This window comes from Magallana gigas, chromosome 2, assembly GCF_963853765.1.
Source record: "Magallana gigas chromosome 2, xbMagGiga1.1, whole genome shotgun sequence".
NCBI classification, from domain to species: Eukaryota; Metazoa; Mollusca; class Bivalvia; order Ostreida; family Ostreidae; genus Magallana; species Magallana gigas.
Window position 1 is genome coordinate 27,091,981 of NC_088854.1, and position 18,557 is coordinate 27,110,537.

The following is an 18,557-nucleotide window of genomic DNA, read 5'->3' on the forward strand; positions in this document are numbered from 1 at the left end:
GTTATTGGCCTTCTTTTTCATTTTTGCTCGATGAAAAGGAAACAGCTGCTATGCGTATTTATATTTTACTACATGTTGAAAGACATTGCATTACACTCCAAAGGCAATGAAAACTATACAGACCCTTAATATCTAAAAATAAGTTTAAAACATTTAATTGTCAAACATGTTTTGCAGCTGGTTATTTATCATACTCATAGGCGTCGGAACCGGGGGGGGGGGGGCTAGGGGGGCTTAGCCCCCCCACTTTTTTTTGCAAAGTTATACCTAACCATTAGAAACATAGCATGATAGAGGGTTCAGCCCCCCCCCCCACTTTTTCTCGCAGGATTAGTCTAGCCCCCCCCCCCCCCCCCCCACTTTCAATTTGCTTCCGACGCCAGTGATACTAGTAGGTTAAAACTATTCGTTTCGTAATGATGTTTGTTGTGACTGCCGCGGTAACCAAATGCAACATAACCAGGTTATGTATCTGATGAGGGAAACATCAGGGGATGCGTACAACTTCTGAACAAAAAACTTTGTAACACATGCAAAGAGAGTTATAGCTGTTATTTTAAAACCATTTAGAACAATGTTAACAACAGCTTGGACTTTAGGCAGGTTTGTCAAACAGCAATGTGACAAAGGACTGTCTATTTTATTGTTGGCCACTTAGCCATGGCTCTTTGAAATCAACAAGATTTCTCTGGCTTTTGAACTAAAACTACACAATCTGTGCATATTTAACTAAAAATCAGCGTCATGCTCAAATTGTTGTGATGCACGAAATAGATAGGACGTCCAACCGAAAGTCCAAGGTCTAAATAAAATGGTTCTTTTCTTAATATATAATTATTTCAAATTCGCAGAGGGTTTTGGGGTTTTCTTGAAACTTTAGGTTAACATATCCTGCTCCCCTGCTCGTACCTGTTTCCCCATGTTTCTTTGCTTGACATAGCTGCAGCAACAGCGCCACCTATAGCTGCCAAAATTCCCGGCATTCCATGCAGATTGTTCACGCCACAAGTGTCGTGTATTCTGAGCTTGGAAGCCATCAAAGGCTAAAAAAGTAAGACATAGGAAATTAGATACAAGATGCTTATGGAGAGAGAGAGAGAGAGAGAGAGAGAGAGAGAGAGAGAGAGAGAGAGAGAGAGAGAGAGAGAGAGAGAGAGAGACTCACGGTTAAGTACTTGTATCCGAGAACAGATATGATACCGGCAGCGGTCCCCAAAAGCATGGCACCCCAGGGCTGGATCGGCATGTGGGCTGAGGTCCCAACAGCGACACCACCGGCCAAAGTAGCGTTTTGAATGTGGACCTAGAAATTAAAACCATTTGTAGTCGGACATTCATAATGTGCGATTATTTTTAACTAATTTTATAATTCAAAGGTAACTGGATTAAAATCTTATTAGATCAATTGCTTTGTAAAAAAAAAAAAATAATTTGTTGCGTTAGCACGTTGTCGTGTTGTTTGACGGCGCGTATGAAGTGTGATAGAGCGACCCGCTATGATCGTACGATTTGGTTTTTGCGAGACGGTGCGCTGAGTTTAATAAGGCAAGCGTGACGGTTGTTGGTTTTAGCCGTGTTGGCGAGCCGACATGTTGCATTGTTTTAAGATTTGTCCGCGCTAAAATGAGAGGATGCGACGGCGTGTTGTGTAAAGTCGCGCTAATGCAACAGCGTGTGTTGTACAGTCGCGCTAAATAATCGCGAAGGCGTGTTGTATAAAGTCCTGTTGTCGGGACAGTGTGATAGTTTGGCGTAACGTTTTGTGGTTATTTTTCAATTTATGTTAAATGGACACTTAAGACAAGTTTGTTGCTTGAGTTTATACTTAAAACGCATTCAAAGAAACAAAAAATTAAATTATCTGCAAAGATTTAGATATAATATTTATACATGTATTGTCAACTGCTTTATATATATAGGGAATCCAAAGTGCGTTAGATTAAAAATCTTTATGCCTTTTGAACCAAAACATGATATTTTTTAATGTCTTTTAGTGGGCAGAATAAAGCTGGTCAATTCGACGCAACATAATATATGCGTGTAATCTTAAAAATCTATTTAGATATTCAAGCTCGTTTTTGGTCTATACAGATTAACCTAGTTTTTAAGGTAAATTTACGATCCTTTGATTGACAATAAGCTTGGTTTTTTGAAATTCAATGCTCGAAAAAAAGACACCTTCATTTGTGTAAGGTATGATAAATAGCACACCAGGCTGCCACGCTGTGTATATAATTACATCTCTCTATATAACCCATTTACGGACTAATTTACAATTCTTCAAAACATGCCGGTAGGGGATCTGTATCGGGTGATGCCAGAGTGAACTTTTCACCGCAATATTTTAGGGATGTCCTTAGTACACAATATTCCAAAACGTTCATCTTAATTTCACAGCAGATGTTATCATGGGGACGAGGGTGCCATCATCATTCATGATGTACACACTGTTTGTTTTTTTAGGAATACTATGAGAGGTGTTGGATGTGGCAAATATGGCGAGCATGTGTTTTCGTTAGTGTTCGTATTCATCTTGAATGCATGCACAGTCTCTACTCGTATACTAGTATATAGTTAACGTTACCAAATTAAACAATTTTTTTTAATTCGTAGTTTTTCAAGACTGACCGATCCAAATTTAGATTTGACGTAATATCAACTGAATGAAATTAGCCAAGCTATAATATTTGTATTTATTTAGACAATCAGCATAAAATGGATTTAAAGATATTTAAACAAGTTTTAAGGGGGGAAAAGACTTGTATTCTTGTTTTAAACTGGTACATGTATGTGGGACTATTACTTCAATACTGTTGGGGGATCTGGGTCTTTTAATTCAATTGTCGACCTACTGCCATTTTTGGGGGTTAAATTCTTGAAAAACAAGTACTAAAAAGTGGCCTTATTGCTGAAAGGCGTCACTTCCAGAATAAATACAGGTAGCAGTTACCAGACTTTGGAATTTAAAGAATTATTGTCCTTATATAAACCTACCATGTCAAATTTCCCGCGCTTATCCACGAGGGAGGATACTATAAAAGTTGTGACGGTACAAGCGAGGAGGGAGAGGTAGGTGTTGACGAAGGCTCGGTGTTGCTGGTCCCCTTCGACGGCACCGCCATTAAAACTAGGCCAGTACAACCAGAGGAATACTGTACCTATAAACGCAAAACATGTGAAAAACAGTTATTGAACACCCTAGCTGCAGACCTAATACATACACTGTATTATTATGTAATTCAGTAGCTTCAGATGTCGTTAGTATGAGAGTCATGCATATTAATGATTGACAATTGATGAATAAGCTTAGGCTAAAATTGTTAACATGTAGTGCAGCCTCTTTATAAAAACTACTGATATAAAAACAAAAATAGTACTTAATATTTATTAATAAGCAGAATGACATCTGATATACTTCATCACGGAAACTAAGTACTAGAGACTTGAAAGAAAAAAATACAACTGTAAATATTGTGCTTAAATACATGAGGATTTTTCTAAAGTTCCGTTGATTATGACAGTGTCCAATTCTCTTTTGCAATGTTGACAACATGTACCATGAAGACTCACCTATCATTGAAAACAAGTCAGAATGGTACACGGCACCCTCTTTGCCGCTTGCCCTTTCGATATCTTCACTGTATAATACTCTTGCCACAGCCAAGCCAAAGTAAGCACCAAAAGCGTGGATGAACATGGACTCTCCAACGTCAGCTGTCTATAAGAGACCAAAAAAGAAGTTTTTTGAAGAACAAACTTTCTTTGCTACAAAGTAATTAAATTTCGAAGAAAGAAAATGAGATGCATATTTACAAATATCTATACAAAGTATGCATAGTTTCAACTAACCATTTTTTTAAAGTTAGAAGTTTTTCAAAGTAATTTTTGTGGTTAATTCTACTTGTATGTACTAGTATATAGCATTCCTTACATGCAGAATATGCACACCAATATGCTCGTTAACTTGCGCCAGGACTATTTCTATACAGGCCATTATCAGAAGCTGAAGAGGACCAGTTTTCCCAAGAACAGCTCCAAATGAAATAAGAATTGTTGCTGCAGCGAAGTCTGCGGTAAGCATTCTGTTATGAAGGAAATATTTAGATTTCGTTTTGGCTAAAATAAATCCTCAATTAACATTTCGTTTACAAATTTTCAAAACGTAAGATTTGTATCTGGTGTTACTCATATAAATGACTTACTCCATGACGCCAACTGTCCAGTTTCCGGAAATGGCGGCTCTTACAATAATGGCCCATTGTGCACAGAAAGACGCTAGGAGAAGATTGATGCTGACTGCAGAATATCCGTATCGTTTCAAAAATGTCATCAAAAACCCAAAACCGATGTAGATCATAACATGCACATCTTGGAAACCTGCAAAAGACAAACCGTATTGGAAGCAGAATATCAAGGAAAATATCTTCATAAAAGATCAGCTCAGTTGTTAAGTTGTGTCCATTATATCTTTGAAATTAATCCTTGATACCCTTCACTAAAGGAATTTACTTCATAGGTTTAGTTTGATAAATACAATTATTTTATATTTCAAATGCATCAATATTTTAATGGGTTTGTTTTATGAATTAATTACGTATTTGGATGTCGTCTTTATGTTGTCTCAAGCTAAACATAAAAGTAATGTTTTTAAGAGTGATGAAACAAAATAAGACTAAAAGAATAACTGTATAGTTCATTTACAAGTTTCATAAGGTTCAGGATTAATTTACATGTACTCCAGTATCAGACAAGAAGCAACAGAGTTGGGGGGGGGGGGGTCTAGGCTTTATTTTCAAAAGACCTTTTTATATCTATATATTTTGAGAAAATCCGTAACCATGACACCTCAATCATTATGGAAATATGACATTAGAAGCTGGTATATAGATTTCAAAGCTGAAAAGTAAAGACAACCAAAGCAGCAAGCCACGGGGCAGGAATGAGAAGTAAGGATTCTAGTGATTGACATTGAATTAAATATACATGACGGCTGAATACAGTTTCCTCGTTTTTTAATGGCTGAAACCACGAGCCCAAGCAGCATGGGTGATATATGTTGTTGTTGAAAACCACGTTGTTATCCATTTTAGTTAACATTATATTTAGGTGAAAATTGTATCGTTGTGAAATCTAATTGAATAGTGTTTAAAGTTAATCAAAGTACTGAAGAACTGACGGGAGTTGATTTTGTCGATGTTTCTTTATTTTAGAATCAATGATATGTTATTTTGCATGACAAGTACATGTAGTTTCTAATTTGAATTACGCACATTTTTATGATATGAATTTTTGGACTTTTGCGACAAGAATGTCGAGAAACCCCCATATGAATCATGTTAAATAATATTTAAAGATAAAATTAATTCAATCAAACTATGTATCAGTAATAGAAATATTTCTCGAAAATTGTATGGATCCAAGCAATATTGAAATCTCGTCTCGTTCAACCAAACGCTCGGCTGACACTGTAAATCTCCGACAAGGATTTACGGAGACAGCCGAGCGTCGAGTTGAACGAGCTCTGGCGTGGAATACATACGACTACAAAAAGTATTTAAATTGTTCGTACCATTTAAAATCTGACTATTTTCAAGGTATTTATAAAATAAGTCTACTTGAAAAACAATGCTTTAGCCTACAGTACATCGAATCTATCATTTATTTTCAAGAACTAAGTCTTTTCAGCAGCAATGATTTGTGCTGAGGTCCAAACACTGTTTCACTTTCAGTTTGTCTGAGTAACTGCATAGGAGAGTTGATTAAAATGAACTCCTAAAAAGGAGAAAATTAATCACCAACAAATGGATCCATTGTGCAAAGTGATATCTTTTATGCAAAGAAATGGTTTTGACAAGAAAAGTCAGAAATGCATAACAACCTGCAATATGATATAAAGAAAGAATGAAACCAAATTTTCTGTTGTTAAGATGGAGTTCTTATTTCAGATGATATAGCAGAATCTGATATTTCAGTTGCTTTTTAAGAGTTTGGTCATTGACTAGCATTCCTTATTTCAAGTACACCAAATGCAACCTTAGAAATTCTAGCTATTGAATTAGAATTTTATTTTTGGTAGTATAAAATTGTACATTAGGGCTGTATTTAGGTGCTGGAGAGAATTGTATGTTACTCAAAGCTTGAGTTCACTTAATCCACGACCCTTTTTATCTTTATCATTAATTGACATGTATTCGCTTACATATTTTAAATATTAGCGTCACTCTTACAGGGACTTAGACACCATTTGAGCTCGAATTTTCCAATTTTTTTTTCATTTTTAATGCCTAGAATCCCCCCCCCCCCCCCCCCCCCCCACTTTTTCTAGCAGGAAATTTTTTTTTAAAATTTACATATAAAAAAATTGAATTACCATTGAGTTGGCCCCCCATTTTTTTGGAGTATGTAAAAAATTGATATGAAAATAAGGAAATGAAGAGTGAAATTGAAGTTGAATACTACGCCAGCCCCCCCCCCCCACCCCCCCACCCACCCACCCCCGGGATTAGGATTTTGAAGATTTTGGAAAAGTTGAAATTTCCTTTGTTTTTTTTTCTTTTCTTTTTTTTTTTTTGTCAAGATTTTTTGGATGAGTCCGCCCCCTCCCCCACTTTCAAAAACGATGCTACGTTCCTGGAATAATCAATATGGATGTTTTTAAATTTGAAAGTAAAATATCGAGGTACAAGCAGGTTGCATATGTTAGAATTTTTTGTTTTGTTTACAAAGCTGGAGCCCTGCTAGCGCTATTGTTAACACATGTATTGTACTGGTATGGGTATCAATCTGATGTTGCTTTTTTTTTGTTGATAAAATTGATTATGAACACATCGAATCAGTTATTCTTAAGTTATCCAAACTTATTCTGTTAAAATGAATTGCTAATTTTTTTCATTAGATTATTTTTTATTTTTAAACAGTCAAATATATGTAAGACTCGAGCTTTGTGCACATAATAATGCATTCTTTCCTCTGTATCCCGCTTGTAACATATCGTCTAGCATTCAAATTTTGGTGAATCATTCAAAATGCACAAGTTATCTTATACATAAAAATCAAAAATAAAATTTTCGTATGAAATCGTGTCTAGTTCCCTTAAAGAAATGCGTGCATATATTAAAGAGTAAAAACATCCAGCCTGTGTTGCCTTGACTTTAAAATCACACCATTCTTGCAAAGCTCAAAATAAACAAGGAGACAGAACAGGTGAGAAGGAAACCTGTCTGTACTGTTTATAAATAATGTATAGTATATTTACAAACACACATGACATTGCAAAATTTTTACGTAAACGTATCTCGCGCACGCGTGTAATAATTGTTACTGCGCAGATTTTTAACGTTCTATCAGCATTGCATAGACCATATAAATCAACCAAAATATTCAAAAGATAAAACTCTGGACATATAGTGGTACTGAACCCTGCATTGAAATATTTTATAGATGAACTATTAAGGGTTACATAAATCATGATCCCTATAAAAGCGAGAACCCAAATGAATGCCAACATACAAGCAAAACATCTTTGAAACCAGATCTGGTCTCCTTTTGTTAGCGTAATCTTTCATCTTGCATACTAAATGACACAATGAATATCGTTTCCAGTTTAAATTAAATTCTTCAGTGGAGTTAATTAATTCTTATAACACACTTTTTCCTTAATGGGAAAAGCTGCGTCTGAATTATGTTGATATTTGTTCAAGGTCACACGATATTATGAAACGTATGGATGGTACCAATTGTTTAAACATATTTCATAGCAAAAGTGAAGGATAGTTTCTGTTCTTCTGTAGTTTTTTATTATATGAATAATAATGACATTAAGGAACATTTTCTAATATGGTCTTCAATTTAGCACAGGTTACCAAAATCGCAATTTAATCAAAGATACTAAGTCTTTGTACTCAGTGTTTAAATCCCATATGACTTTTGCCTGCGTGATCATAGATATATTAGAGGACAGTGTTTAAATCCCATATGACTTTTGCCTGCGTGATTATAGATATATTAGAGGACAGTGTTTAAATCCCATATGACTTTTGCCTGCGTGATAATAGATATATTAGAGGACAGTGTTTAAATCCCATATGACTTTTGCCTGCGGGATTATAGATATATTAGAGGACAGTGTTTAAATCCCATATGACTTTTGCCTGCGGGATTATAGATATATTAGAGGATTCAAACATAAAAACGTCTACGAGTAGTAGACAATTATTACATTCTTTAAATTTATATTACAAAATATTGGTACTCAATCATATCAAGTCATTTCATTTCAATTGAAAGTAAAACTTTCTCTTTCGTTATTTTAAACAATTAAAACAAACTTAAATAGCTTTAAAGAAAATGAAGTAGATATGTACAAAAATTACAAATGGTATGATCATGAGGTTTGACTTTTATAATCCTGAATTTTTTAAACATGTTTTATCATGGCACATTATAAAAGGTCCGATGTATTCACGACTTGAGCTCATGTTCAGAAACGCATACATTATGGCTGTTTACAGAAAAAAATCTTGAATTCTAAGATTTGTCCGAAGACTTGGAGTAAATAGGCTGTGAAATCTTTAACATGAGCCAAAGAAAACAGTGACTTTGTGATTCCTTTCTGTTCTACTGTTTCGTAACAGTAGCGATGGCAAACATCCTTTGTTTATACAAATAACAATAAATCTGTATATATAGAGCGATTTAGATATAACAGTCATACGGCTGAATGATTGTTTTAAAATTCTATAACATATGTTGTTCAATTTTTCTTAAAGTTTACAAACAAAAACATTTATAAAAGAAACAGAAGAAGTCCCAGAGGTCCTTCCGTAGAAAGGTAAAAATTAAAAATAAAATGAAGATCAATCTGAATTAGTCATATTATCGATAAGTTACCGACAAGGATGCATAAAAATGAAATAAATAACAGTTACACATGTTTATTTTCAATCCAATGAAACAATCCTGAAATGTTCACTACCTGAATTTATTTACAAGACTAAGTATGTTCTTTTCTTTGCGTTTAATGATTATTAAATTGTTTATCCGAAAAGCTTACATGTACATTGTACATGCAAATAACTATTGTTTTTCTGATGTCACATTTAGAATTGATTATTCTAATCAATGGTTCTACAATGTATATGCGTCTCGGTTTTATACAATTTTGTTTAGAAAAATAAAAACAAATCTTAAGTTTAGAGATTAATTTATCAATTTTCTGTAGAATGCTGTAGAACACAGTGATTCTATGATACGTGAATACATTGGTATCACTACATGCATGCACCACTGTAGTTAGAAAGTAAGATATACGACTAGTCTCTGTGAAATTGCAATTGCATAATTTAACACATAAAAACAATTTCTTAAAATGTGCATTCTAGAATGAAATGCAATTTAAAATGGTTTTGCATGATTTGAATGAATTTTTCATGACGTAATCGTAATTTGAGGAAAGACAGCCATGAGGATTGAATTTTTTTTTTTTTTTGTTTTTTTTTTTAAATACGTTTGGAGAAAGAAATTGCACTTCTATAGTCTGATTTCGGAATGATTATGCATGCATATATCCAGTAGATACAATCATTTTTCTTTATCTCATAATCGTTGCGAGAATTAAATGCACTTCTTTGTCGTGTTGGCGAGAAGACTTAAAATATATATATACATTCGGAAGTCTTTTATTTGTGTTTTGCATAATAATTAAATATATAAATTTGAAAATAAATCGAAAACATCAAGATAATTATTCAAGTAAATTCTGATGTATCATTCCAATATGAAAACTACACGAAATTGTAGGGCTTGTTTTGTACATGCACAAGTAGAATGAATCAATGCTACAGGCATGACAGATTGCATCGAATGAGCTTAGCTCGGTAACAGATTAAGCCATATGTGCAAAGATTGGGGAAAAATCAATGGTTGTAGTCTACATCTGTTACCCGCAACACCTTTTACAATAAAAAAAAATAGCCTCAAAAAATGCAACGGTTTTTCACAACAAAAAAAAGAAAAAAATGTTCCTTGAAATATATTGTTTAATATTGTTTATTGCCCTGTGATCATTATAAATCATGGTATCAGCGTACTATAAATAACCACCCGTTTGACTGCAAGAACTTTCCTTTCTCACATTTTCCCATTCTTTACCTATACTAAAACCTCTCTACCCTTTTTGCGAAGGTAGAAAAGATTTATTTTTAAGCAGTGTTCAAACTGGTTAAAGATTTTGCTGCTGTTGTGTAACTTAACTTTGCAAAGAGCGATATCTAAAGTTGTTTTTTTTTTTATTCTGAACCTTCAAGACCCATCGATAAAAAAGCAATTTAACACTGCATTTTTCTGCTTTGCGGTAAAGAATTTACCAGATGATAGACTAGGCAAAAAAATAAAATCAATGAAAGCTCCAAACACCAACATAATTTATTTGAAAAGATATCAGAACAGGTCGTGATAACCTTAAAAAACAGATCTGGAAGATTTCTGAAAGTTATGTCGATATCGGACGATACAACAATTTGATGGGTAAAATTTAATGGTATTTATTTTTACAAGTACATTGTAAATTAGATATATAATTGGGAGCCTCTAACCTCGTTACAACATAGGAATAGAATGAAACACAGCGAGGTACTTTTGTCAGATTTTGGATATCTCCACGGGTTGTTTTTGTACTTATTCTAGCTGTATACAATCGGAACTTTGGCTTCAGCCTCAACTGAGGGGAATGCCTCTCCGGTAACAATGTTTACAGTCCCCAGGGGGGTCAAAGTACTGTGAAGCAATTGTAGCGAAAATTTGGACTGTCAACACGGGAAATGAGGTCAAGATGGCAAAATTAGAGACATGAACGAAATCTGTTGGCCTTTATGATGTATCATTATTGTACTCCACTGACAAGCTATCTTCCCTTGTCACAGAGTTAACGTATAAAATGAACCTTACTCATTGAATTGAAATACATATAATAAAAGCAAACGAAAGACACCGCTAGCTATGAATAGTCTTGGTGTAGAATGCAATATGCAGCATTTTGGGTCGAATTACACACGATTACATGTAATTTTGTGCAAAGTGTCATTTAAAATGGATTTAATTGCAGTATTTTAATGCCCAATGTTTGTGTGAATGCAACCAAAAATATGGAGAGAATATTAGGGTTTTGCTTTGCTTTTGGTTTGTGAAAGTGAAACAAAACTTCTTCGGTGAATTTTGCTGATTGTTAATGAAAACTACCGTAGAATTTACATATATAATATATGTCAAACAACTGCATTTCAAATTAAATAAACATTCTGTATGATATGGCTTTATTTCATATTCTGCGTTCAGCCATGCAAAAACGAATTTACTTTGTTGTGACAGTTCATATCATGTGAATGAGCGCACGTCCCTTCTCTCAGGCCCATTACGGTATTCATGAACATAATTTTCAATCAAGCTAAAAAAAAATTATATAAAAATTACAAAATTGAAATCTCTAATATAAGCTTACTTGGATAAAGGCCACCCACAATAGAGGGTTTGACAGTATCCACCGGTTTGGCCGTTTCATGGTATTCGATCTTAATTCCAAAAATTATCAGAAACACTATTTGCACGATCGCCAGGGGAATAATAAGCCGCATGCTTTTTACGGTTGCCATTGTGATTTTTTTTCTAAGTTTTGCACAGGTAGAGTGATGTAGAGCGAGAGTGCAATATCCTGATAATTTACCAGAGTTCTACGTTTGTGATCACAACAGATGGTAATCATTGGGGACCTTGTTAAATGTTCCCTAGCCAATCAGACTCTGTCTTTCTTAAACACACCCATTTTGTTTACTAAATCAGTTCTCGAGACGCAACAATCAGTTTTAGTCATAAACGACTTAAAATTTATTTTCTTTAACTCATGTTTCTACTTACAATTATGCAGATTTTAATTTGTAATGAAAAATATTTCACAATTTCAAAAGTATGGTGGCATATCTCTGCCCCTTATGTGCAAGTTATTTTTCTTTCAAATATGTTGACATGCAAGATAAATATGTTGACATGCAAGATAGTTATGTCAACATGCAACATATCTATGTTGACATGCAAGAAAATTGCAATCAAATAGGAATTATGAAAATTTTCAAAAAATATCGCCCACATGTTACATCCAATTTGCTAGGTGCTACTTATTTATGTCGACATGCAACTAATTTATGTTAACATGCGAAATAAATATGTTGACATGCAACTTATTTTTGTCAACATGCAACTTAGTTATGTTGATATGCAACTTGTTCATGTGGACATGCAACTTACTTATGTTGACATGTGAGATAGTTGACATAAATATGTTACATGTCAATATATTTATCTTGCATGTTAACATAACTATGTTGCATGTTAACATAAATAAGTTGCATGTCTACATAAACAAGTTGCATGTCGACATATTTATCTTGCATATCAACATAACTAAGTTGCATGTTGACATAAATAAGTTGCACGCAACATATTTATCTCGCATGTTAACATAAATTAGTTGCATGTCGACATAAATAAGTAGCATATCGCATCCTGGATGTCATATGTGAGCGATTTTTGAGATTTTTTGAAAATTTTCATAATTCCTATTTGATAGCAATTTTCTTGCATGTTGACATAGTTTTGTTGCATGTTCACATAACTATGTTGCATGTCAACATATTTATCGTGCATGTCGACATATTTGATAGAAAAGTAACTTACACACAAGGGGCAGAGATATGCTACCATACAAAAGAGATTTTAAAAAATATGTAGAGGTTTTAAGTATTTAAAGACACCATGCAAATGATTCTCAGGTAATGTCTGTTTTATCCACGTACAACTGTATGTCCAATCAAAAATACAAAATAAATGTATCAATGGATATTTTCATTCAGCTAGATGATTGATGAAGATGAACTAGAATTTGGATAGATGCCACGTCCACACAAATATAAAATAAAAACAAAAACAATCGCGTACGTGCATTTTACGTCTGTCCGTTTTCCGTATCATTGCGATAGTTTATTTCACACATTTAAACACTTTACCTATAACTGTTTTATACAAAAAACAATTTCAAGACCCACCAAAATTGGGTTTATTAATGTACGCTTATTTTCATAAAGCAGAAAATCAAATAATTTTTTATTTGGTAAAAAAAAATCAGATTTCATTTCCTCTCTCAAACAACGTTAGAAGCGTGAAAGAGTAACTGATGTGGGTAAGGTATTGTAAACGATAAAGATTTTTAGAGAATTTACGCGACAATACAAGATCCTAATTTTGGACACACTTGAGATCTAATGGCACAGAAGGAAAATCGAGTGAGGTGCCGGATTAGATGGTTGTCTGTTTGATTACTAAGAAAAGGGGTTCTCGGATTTCTATATTAATTAAAAAATAAACTTTCTAAAACACACTCCTCTATTCATTGAATATAATAGAGGCCTGAGAGTTCAGTTCAGTTAAAAGGTTTCAATTTGCAGACGGAACAGGTCTTGAATATTTTTTGTGTTTAGTCATGGCCATTCGAAACTTGAGGACACCGACGCGTATGTGTGACTGACCATATGAAGTATTAATATCATGACCGAATTATGCGACGTTTAAATACAAGTGTCAGTTAAATGGACCAAAGTTGACGTTTGAGAAAAAGTATGCCAGTTTTAAAAAAAAAAGGAGATTTGTTTGAATATCTCACGATAACAAAGAATACAGATTGACAAAACCACTCATTCTCACTTTCGGAGATATAGTTATGCTGAGATGGTCCAGATATTTATTTGAAAATGCCATTGTTTATTTCGAATTTGATTGTCTGCCTTGCAAAAACATTGAATAAAATTAAAAATGGACTGCATGATTGATGTCATTTGTTGTGTTTTTCGTGAATCACATCTTTTACCTCGTACGCAGTTGTCGCATAAAAAAATAGACCATTCCTATATATATATATGGGGCCCTTCTACAATCAGTGTTCAGATTTTGCCTGTAGTCCATCGTTTATTGGGAGAATCTTCGTGTGAAGTCCTCGAAATTAGATATACAAGTGTATCCCGAGTACAACAACAAACAAATGGAATCCGTATTAACAGTATCATTGTAGTCGGTTAAGGGTGTATTTAAAGAAATGTTGAGTAAAGGTTTTATATACATGTGTATTCCTATAGATTTTTATATATTGGTCACTTATTGAAAGCAAGGCAAACAAATAATGCGTTTGACAGAGTGTTTGTAACACTCGCTGAAAACCAGGACACAGTGCTCGACTCCAATGAAAGGACTTACCGATACTGTGAATACAAGAACTGAGGCAGAATAGGTTGAGGAATGCAATTATGTGTTGTGAATTTGTTTGCAGAGATTCTACTGATGACAGTTATTGAATTTCAGCTAAGTTTTATGGCATTGTAATTTTGCATAAATATATTGCATTGAAAAATTATGTTAAGCGCCAACTTTTCGTAACAGTTGTCATTAAATGAAAGAATGGAGTGATGTATTCGCCAGTGACCTACATATCCGGTTTCAGATTTAATTCCTATACAAAATACTTTTATTTGTCAACAATAAGTACTCCCAGGTCAGAGAAATCCAACCGTGAAGGAATGTACTGAATAAGAATGAGGCATGGGTATTGTCTGGACACCCAGACTAGAATTAAAGCGCATCAAAATTGTCTAAAATCCACAATGTACATCCACATGTATGACAATGGACCAGGGATTTGTTTTTAAGTTTACTTAAAATACTTTGCCGAAGCAAGTATAATTTGTTACGCGACAAATGACAGCTAAATAGCATTTTTTTTAATTGTAAAGCAAAATATGCACGTCAAAATGCAATATAACTGAAAAGTTATAGTTGAAGATCAAACTAGTTTCAATTACGAAAGGGAGCCCATCTTCCCAAGCCATATATTAGGAAACATATATTCCAGTAAATGAAATATATGAAACATATGAGAGAGAGAGAGAGAGAGAGAGAGAAGAGAGAGAGAGAGTTCCCAATTTGTTTTCCATTTTCGGGAATGCTTACTTAAGGTAATGCTACATGTACAGGCACGTAGCATCGGGGGGGGGGGGGGAGCAGAGGGAGGGGGGCTGCCCCCCCCCCCACTTTTTTCGCAGCAACTAATTTATTTTTTTTAAATTTACACATAAAGAATTGATTTATCATGGAGTTGCCCCCCCCCCCCTCCCCACTTTTTTTGGAGGATGTAAAAAATCAATATGAAAATAAGGAAATTAGGATTGAAATTGAAGTTATATACTACGCACTACGCCAGCCCCCCCCCCCCCCCCCCCCCCCCCCCCCCCCCCCCCCCCCCCGGATTAAGATTTTGAAGATTTTGGAAAGTCCTTATTTATTTTATTTTTTTACTTGTCAAGATTTTTTGGATGAGTCTGCCCCCCCCCCCCCCCCATTTTCAAAAACGATGCTACGTGCCTGATGTATAAGAATTATTGAAATCAGTATATTAGTCGATAAAATCGTTGATTCAGTTTCAATAAATACATGTACAACCCACCGAACGAAGTGAGCATTAACAGTCGCGTACAGGTTAAGGGAGCTTGTTGGTCAACCAATCACCCATCAGGTCTACCTTATAATTTAAGATTTTTTTTTCTTAAGCCATAAACGTACATAGTAAAAAGTATGTTACATAGTAACATAGTAAAAATCCGAAACATTGCAACTCTGGCATTTCATTCCTTAACGCTCTCCTTACCAAGGAGATTACTTTAGTCCAAAATGGCCGCAATCATCCAGCCCTTTTGCAAAGTTTTGGCTTTTATTAATTTAAACGACCGACAATTTTTCAGGTAATTTTATATACACAAAATTTTATCAATGTTTGGACTATATGAAATGATGACACGTGCATGATTTGACCCTCTATTTAACGTACCAATGATATTGAGGACGATCATATAATATTTCTAATTTCAACAGTCAGAACTTACCAAGATAGACAACTCTTATATCCAGCATTCAGAAATGTGTCACGTTTTAATACGTGATACGTGATCATGCTTTAAACAATTTTTTGTCGGGAATAGCGTCATTGTGTGCATAATTATGCTTAATTTATGTAATCGATCTTCTATCCAAGATTTTTAAATATCTTTATATTTATTATCTCACAAATAATTGTATATCTATAGCTTTGATGAAATTATTTCCGCTAATTTTGGTCTGGAGACGCTGTTGCTAGTGCACCAAAATATATTAAAGGTGCAATAAAATCAACTACATGTACATGTATGCATGGCTATTGTATTCATGCTTAATCCGATTCCACAGTTGCCACTTTTTAGCTAACATATCATTCTGACTAAAAAGTAAACTATTATTTTGAAATCGGATTTTTAAAAATTCAATATCTAGTAATTAAGCCCGGAACATGGATAGAAACTTGAAAATTTTTATGGCCATATAAAATTCAGGTAAGTAGTTTACCTGACTAACTCTTTCACTTACACCTCCTACGATGTACCCTTTATCCACCCAAACATATATTATGCAGAAGCATGTCTAAGCAGGCAACGTCCCAAATCCATATACTAGTACTTAGTATATCTGTGTTACACATGTATCAGCGATAGCAGCTTATCTTATCTCAAGTCGATAGTGCAGTCTACAGAAGGGCAATTACAAAAATAGTGGGGTATGTTTATATAGTTATCAATTTGTGCTTATGCATATGTATTTATTAATGCAACTTGCCAACTTATGTTGCTATTAACAATAATTGCTACAATAATTTCAAAAACGGCTTCAGTATTATAAATGAAGCATTCGTAGCTACCTGATTTTTTTGTTACAATACTTCCGGGGACGAGACAACTCCTGGCGGGGTCTAAAGTCCACTGTATGTACATGTATATATTTTCGAGAGTCATACTTTTTGACTGGCCCCTTTTGTTTTTTAGTGTAGGGTTTAAATATTAATCGGAGTATTATTATAATATCCATGAATATTGCAGAACCGAATAATAAATAAAATTAAAAGTAAGGGACATCGACCATTTAATTATTAATTTCTTAAGATGTAGAAAAGGCATACTGCAAAAGTGCAAGGTTATTACACATCACTGCATGATATCACTTATATTCATTCAAAAGAGCATAATTTGAATATCATTTGGATGGGAAGCATACTACATGTATCACACTCAGTAAGAGAAAAATGTGGTTGGTAGATTGAGGGTAAGAGGGGTTAAAGGGGATATGGGGGTGAATTTGAAAATATGGGTCCACCACGTTACCGTTTTGGTACCGCTAATGAATGCGTAAACAGTTCTTATTGTAATATCATACATTGCAGGAATCACTGGCTGTAGCTCTAATTGTGATATTGTCATCCAGACGGTATAAGACTGAAATTCAAAGATGGCAGAAATGAAAGCAAAAGAAAAGGAGGAACTCAACAAGGCAATAAAGTGGGTGTACAAAGAATTCGCGGCCGGTGCGGCCGTCCTTGCCGTGCTTTACTACACGGTCAGGAATATCCCATTGGACACGGGGACCCTCAAAACACCACAGGACCGCATAGTGTTTACGTTCAGGTGGATGCTTATTTCCATCCTTCCTCTTATATCGGCCATTTTCGACGTCTTAAATGTCCGAGGTACTACGAACGCTATTAATCCGATCGCCGGAAAATCGGAACACCTCGTGGAAGTTCCAAACAGAATTCTACGAAACGGGATGGAACAGTTCCTTTTGCATGCGATCGGACTTCTAGCGCTGACGACTTATTTGGATGAGACTTGTATGTCTGCTATCCCAGTTCTTGTTTCAATGTTTTTCGTTGGCCGTGTATTTTATTCTTTAGGCTTTAAATCTTCAGAGAGAAATCGAGGATTCGGATTTTTCATCACCTTCCTTCCAACACTCATAACTTACGGTTATTGTTTGTACAAGTTTGCTACAACCTATTTACTGTAATATCATAATTCAGTTCTGTATAAGTCATGTTCATGTTTAAACTAGACGAAATTTTAGTTTAAAAAAAAATAGCGGCGGTATGTAGATATCAGAATTGCGCTAAAATTATGTTAACATTACAATAAAGGATACATTACAACCATGGCTTTTTGTGATTTTACAAGACTAACTCAGTATCCACCCCAGGAAACAATAAATAATTACTGAAATAATCATTTCAATTGGTATCTGGAAAAGATAATAGCCATCAATAGTGTTTTGCTAGGAATGGCGAAGACACTTAATTATAATTAAGTCGCTTTCTATTTCTGTTACTAAAATTTCCTACATGTAGGGGGAGGGGGCGACTCATTCAAAGAATCTTGTCAAGCAAATGAAAATAAAACTTTAAAGAAGAGAAATTTTCAAAATCGTTAAAAAATCTAATCCGTGTGTGTGTGTGTGTGTGGGGGGGGGGGGGGGGGTGTGCGGTAGTATCTTTAATCATCATTTTCACATTTGATTTCCTGACTTACTCCCATTTAATACACGATCTCAAAAAAGTGGAAGGGGGAAAGGGTTCCAACTCTATTATAATTCAGTTTTTCATATGAAAATTT

At 34.5% G+C, this 18,557-nt stretch overlaps 1 protein-coding gene and 1 long non-coding RNA gene across 3 annotated transcripts in view; one reads left to right on the forward strand and one right to left on the reverse strand.

Moving 5' to 3' along the window:
- Positions 1-18,557, reverse strand: part of LOC105335432 (ammonium transporter Rh type A) — a 45,631-nt gene that overhangs the window by 3,075 nt on the left and 23,999 nt on the right. Inside the window, exons 1-7 of one of the 2 annotated variants that reach the window (XM_011439282.4) lie at positions 11,495-11,754; positions 4,203-4,377; positions 3,932-4,082; positions 3,571-3,718; positions 2,995-3,158; positions 1,166-1,303; positions 910-1,043 (exon numbers count right to left, since the gene is read on the reverse strand). In XM_011439282.4, coding sequence (XP_011437584.3) covers positions 910-1,043; positions 1,166-1,303; positions 2,995-3,158; positions 3,571-3,718; positions 3,932-4,082; positions 4,203-4,377; positions 11,495-11,645 — 1,061 coding nt within the window. In that variant the 5' untranslated portion in view covers positions 11,646-11,754. Of the gene's footprint in view, positions 1-909; positions 1,044-1,165; positions 1,304-2,994; positions 3,159-3,570; positions 3,719-3,931; positions 4,083-4,202; positions 4,378-11,494; positions 11,755-18,557 lie in introns of those variants that run through there. The other variant, XM_034447743.2, reaches the window with a different exon arrangement.
- Positions 15,741-17,403, forward strand: LOC136272893 (uncharacterized). The gene is made up of 3 exons (XR_010710952.1): positions 15,741-15,830; positions 16,608-16,675; positions 17,336-17,403. It is a non-coding gene; the product is annotated as an uncharacterized lncRNA (long non-coding RNA).